A 5,414-nucleotide genomic window follows, 5' to 3' on the forward strand; every position below is an offset into this window, starting at 1 on the left:
CCTTTTGGGAAACTGAAAATTCGATTAAATCCATTTGATTAACAGCCCTTCACAATAAGAGCCCCTTTTATTAAGAAATATAGTGTAATGTCACCCGTTTGTAAACACTTTTTAAAAAGCATTAACAGTCATTTATAACAGGGCTATAAATGACTGTTTATACAATAAAGCAGGCTCGCTATTTGGCAAGATCCAGCTATGTAATTGTAATCACTCTTCATAATTTAGATTTTTAATTGTCTTTTGGCTGCTCCCTTCTGCAGGGGTCGCCACAGTGAGCGAACATGCATGAAAGATTTGGTAATTGTTTCTCACCGGACGTTCTTCCTGTTACAATCTGAATAAGTATAGTTCTTGGTCTTGCCAAATTGTGAGCCTGCTTCATAGCATAAATCTGTGTTATGTTAAAGACTGTTAATGTTTTATAAAGTGTTTACATTTTATACATTTAAAGTGTTAATATAGCCTACAAGGAAACACATTTCATTAGTTTTTTTTTTACATAAAGTATTAATTTTGAATGTATTTGTTGTTGTAGACCAATTGCTTGTTTTTACTGAGATATCAGGAAGCAGCGACTCACCCTGACAAACATGTCGACGTTGTATTTGTGGCTGTTTTGTTCAAATTTTATGTGACTTTTGACCAAACCGAGTTCCTTGATGCAGACAGGAAGTCAGACACAAAAATAGGGGAGATAGTTGTTTATTATTCTGGTAAATGGGAAGAAATAAACAAGGGAAACATTTTAAACGTACTAATATGAGTGAATAAAAAGGCTACCCTAGATAATTTTTAATAAATAATAGAAATAATATGTTTATTGAACTAAATGCACTTTTTACTACCAGGTAAACAATATATGTAAAACAAAAAACTGCATGAGAGACTCAACAAATGTATTTATTGTTTCTCTGAGTCCAACAGACACAAATTACACTTATTTTACAAAGAAATCAAAATATTAAATCTCTTCAAACCTTCAAATATGGATCCTTAATGTCATCTTATCTGGATAGAGAAACATGTTCAGTCCAGACTAAACTAGCATGTGAAATTTTATATTTACAACAAAAAACTAAAGCAATACAAGTTTGTTTTGTATGGAAGTCAACAGATGACATGCCTGGAAATGTATTTTCATGAGTTTATCTTAAGATATCAAGTTAAAATATGGATACATTTTCGTTTAGAAAATCTAATTTTCTTGTGGCAGCATAAGATTTAGAATTTTATAATAAAACAAAAATGGAAATTCATCATCAGACATCAGTGCATTCATGCYGTCAGTTGATTTAATCTGAATAAACACAAGAAGCTGAAGTGTCGTGACKGTTATAATAAGTGATGAAACTGGGTGTAACACAGAAACCACTCATTTCTGCACCACCATCATCTTATTTTGAGAAAAAAGCATAGTTTTCCTTAGATATCCTGTTATCTTTAGAAAACTAGCATTTTTGATTAGATAAATTACATTAGTTATGTTGAAATAACAAAATATGTGACTCGTTACTCGGGAAAATCAGATCAAAATAAAAACCAGCAGGTACAGCAACCGTTCTTGACATCCGCAGTGTGACTCATTATTCAGATTTCCTACATCTAAAAAAGATAATAATGCTTATCTGACATCACAACACAGTTATTGACGCAACCACAGGCTCCTAAATTGCAACACATACTTTTTGTTTCTTAAATTGGCTTCTGCTTCATACTGTCAGTTTGTGAATATAATCCCAGATGTGTGTCATTGTGTGCATTTAGTCTGTGTTTATTAGTCTGCTGGAATATGAGGTGTGTGTGTTTGTACCTGCGTACATCTGTTAACTTATTCATTTCCTTTTYATTTGTGTTTTATTTCTCAGATAACATTTACCTAAGAAAAGGTAAGCTGCTCTAACAGAGCCTCTGATTAACTCACCTGTCCGGCTCATTAGCTGCTAACATGAAATTAACCCGACTCTTAGGTTTCAGTGCTGCATGTACACTATGCTTCCTCCTCTTCCTCCTCTTCCTCTTTTCACCTCCCTGCAGGGAGTGACCTCTCAGCTCAGTTGACTTGCATCGCCTCTTCTTGCATGTGACTCCCTTCTAGCAGAGTGTTGAATGAGTGTGCATTGGCAGAGTGCTATCACACATAACACACACACACACACACACACACACACACACACTGCTATTAGTTCCTGCTGAGACCAAGCTGTACTCCGATGATAACTGGTGCAAAAATGAGGCGGCTCAGACACAAACGTGGAGATCTGATAAAAAAAACTCCTCATGTCGAGCAGACAAATGGAATCAGAAACAGAAGAAGGTCACTGGTCCAAGTGAAGCAGTGGAAGCTCAGAGGTTAAAGAACATTTTTTAAGAACTTGTCCAACTCAAGGCCCACAGGCAAAATCTGGCCTTCATTAGCATTTTATCCTGTCTCAAAAGTAATATTTTAAATGTTAAATACTTCTGTGGTTTCCCTTTTTGCCACTGGGGWTGTCTTGATACTGGATTCTTTTCCAGGGGTGGAGCTAGATTTTTTGCGATGGCACAGGAGTGAACAAAATGTTTTTTATTGGACATATAAATAAAGAAAACTACACTGGATTTGAAAATTTAAGATGGCCACCACAGCYAAMTTTAAATGGCTGCAATTAAGACTGARCTGAAATTTGTTGTAGTGTAGCCAAGAATGATTGCTAGTCCCAATTTAAGCTAACCGCTAGCCCTAATTTTGCCCATGGATATAACTCAGTGATTACACAGCTGAATATTTATATAATAGTAGCCAAGAATAATCTTTGACAAAATCTGAATGTAAATATAAAATCCAAGATGGCCACCAAAGTTGACCTTCAGCCATTTTTAAGAAACACTGAGCTGAAATTGGTAAGGTGGTAGCCAAGAGCCAAATAAAAGTCTGAGGTGTCCACCAAAATTAAATCCAAATGACCACAATTCAGTTGTTTTTAATACATATTGAGCTGAAATTTGGGTGGAATTGTTGCTTTTTTAAACTACTGATTAATATAAAAGTTTTTATTTTCTTCACACACTGGTTCCCTCTACATCAAATAATAGAGTTGCATGACAGACATTTATTTTGTTTTAGCACTAACCTTTATTGCCATATGCAATCCCCACCCCCACTTGTCAATCATTTGGGGTGGCCAATCAGGTGCTAGGGGTGGCATTTGCCACCCTCTAAGAAATTAATAAGAAATAATAAAATAAAAAATTAACAGAGTGTAAGTCACAAGAAATAAGTACTAGATTTAACGTCCTGATGCATCTCAGTAATCCAGGTAAGAAATCAAAAGGAAAAAAAATTGTATAGGTCTTCTGGACGGGTTCTTCTTTAATGAAACGTTTCGTCTCTCCTCCAAGAGACTTCTTCAGTCTGAGAGTTTCAGGCAAAATTCAGGCTTTTGAGTCCTGCCTCCATGTGACTGATACTCACATCACATGGCTATCGTTCACACCTAATTAATACCTAATGTTAACAGGGGGTGGAGTGATACTGCCAATGGCAGCGCTGTAGGAGGGGGACAGCTGAAAACGGAGGCCCCCACCTCTGTTTAATGATGGACGGTCTTTCTTCACAAAAATGGCTTCTTCACAAAAATGGCTGCAGTTTTCACTCATTTACAGGCCAGCGGTCACTCTTTCAGAGATGAGGATGTTCTCATTCTTGATAGAGAGGAACGTTGGTTTGAGAGAGGAGTAAAAGAAGCCATTTTTGTGAAGAAAGACCGTCCATCATTAAACAGAGGTGGGGGCCTCCGTTTTCAGCTGTCCCCCTCCTACAGTGCTGCCATTGGCAGTATCACTCCACCCCCCTGTTAACAATAGGTATTAATTAGGTGTGAACGATAGCCATGTGATGTGAGTATCAGTCACCTGGAGGCAGGACTCAAAAGCCTGAATTTTGCCTGAAACTCTCAGACTGAAGAAGTCTCTTGGAAGAGAGACGAAACGTTTCATTAAAGAAGAACCCGTCCAGAGGACCTATACAATTTTTTTTCCTTTTTACTAGATTTAACCTTTTGTCATTATCTGTTATGGTTATGTATGTTAAGAAGGAAAAGGTGATTTGTATTTCTATAAGAATATTTGGTTATATAACATTTAAAGCAAAGATTTTTTTATGGAAATATTGACTGATTGGCCTTTGGCTTGGACCAAGTTTTACATTTTGACCCTCTTGTGTAACTGAGTTTGACACCCCTGCATTAAAGAAAGACTTATTCTGTATTATTTAAAAATCAGACTTTAGTGAATATGAGATTTGAAAAACCACAGTTAATACTCAACCCTTTTTATTTCTAAGAAATTCTAATAACTTAAAATAAAGAAAATATGAACCAGGTTTGAAAGCATGCATTAGGGGTCTCCAAATGCTGAACAAWGGACATTTTTACTTGTGCATGTTTTTCAGCATTTACGGTAATTTCTTGTAAATGGAGCAACTTTCCTGACAYCTTATTTCTGTCTGTGGGTTTTGTGGGTGCAGAGTGAAGCTGCCAGCTTGCAGAGGTATAGAAGTGATTTTAAACAAGTGAAGAATGGTTCTCACTAAAAGAGACTAATTAGGAGAAACTAGAAGGGAAACTAAAGGTATTTATTCAGACTGGACTGACTTTTATGTCTTTAAAACCCATTTGCCTCGTCCCAAGTCAGAGACAAATGTAAAGCTTTATTTTAGAGTTTAAAACAAAGAAATTGGGCAGCAGTCATCACTAAGTCAAACTGAACAGACCCACTCAGACCCACTCATTGACAGCTCAGCAACAATCCTTGATAACATGTTAAATTTATGCTGAATAGTTCACATAACCACACTTTGGTTCTAATTTTAAATCCTAACTTTAGTTTTTGTATAAATATTTATACAGTTCATAATATGTATTTTTTCAAACTTTTCTGAAGATTTGTCTTTCTTACCATTTAACTAAAAACCTATGCTCTACATTCATTCATTATTTTTGTGAAGTGTTCTATTTTAGGTTTTATACATTAGCTGGTGTGTATAAATTGTCAGACTTTATTTTTCTTTTGCTTGTAATGTGGCTGGAAATAATTAACATTTTATATGGGTAATAAAAATGTTTTTCTCTGATCAATATTTGATTAGGTTCTGTTGTTTGCAGCTCTGAAGTCTTTGTGTTTTTAAGCTAAGAGGTTATTAGTTTGTTTTTTAAAAAGCCAATCACATATTTAGCAAATAGTGTTGTTACCTTTTTGTTTTCATACAGATGTAGAGCTGATGATTCTTAATCTTTTTCTGTAGTTTAGCTTTCAAAGACAACATAACACTCTGCATCTTTTATTGTACTGTATTCAAATGATTTAGCCTGAAAGTTGGTGGATTTTAGTGTCCTGATGCATCTCAGTAATCCAGGTAAAAAATCAAAAAGAAA

General features: G+C 35.4%; 1 protein-coding gene across 3 annotated transcripts in view; it reads left to right on the forward strand.

The window, feature by feature from the left end:
* The window catches only part of sfmbt2 (Scm like with four mbt domains 2), a gene marked incomplete in the record, with an annotated part of 54,418 nt that overhangs the window by 16,714 nt on the left and 32,290 nt on the right, over positions 1-5,414 (forward strand). For 2 of the 3 annotated variants that reach the window (XM_014018233.1, XM_014018230.1), the window contains 1 exon segment: positions 1,869-1,889. In XM_014018233.1, coding sequence (XP_013873687.1) covers positions 1,869-1,889 — 21 coding nt within the window. 3 annotated transcript variants of the gene reach the window in all.

This window comes from Austrofundulus limnaeus, unplaced genomic scaffold, assembly GCF_001266775.1.
Source record: "Austrofundulus limnaeus strain Quisiro unplaced genomic scaffold, Austrofundulus_limnaeus-1.0 Scaffold187, whole genome shotgun sequence".
Classification (NCBI taxonomy): domain Eukaryota; kingdom Metazoa; phylum Chordata; class Actinopteri; order Cyprinodontiformes; family Rivulidae; genus Austrofundulus; species Austrofundulus limnaeus.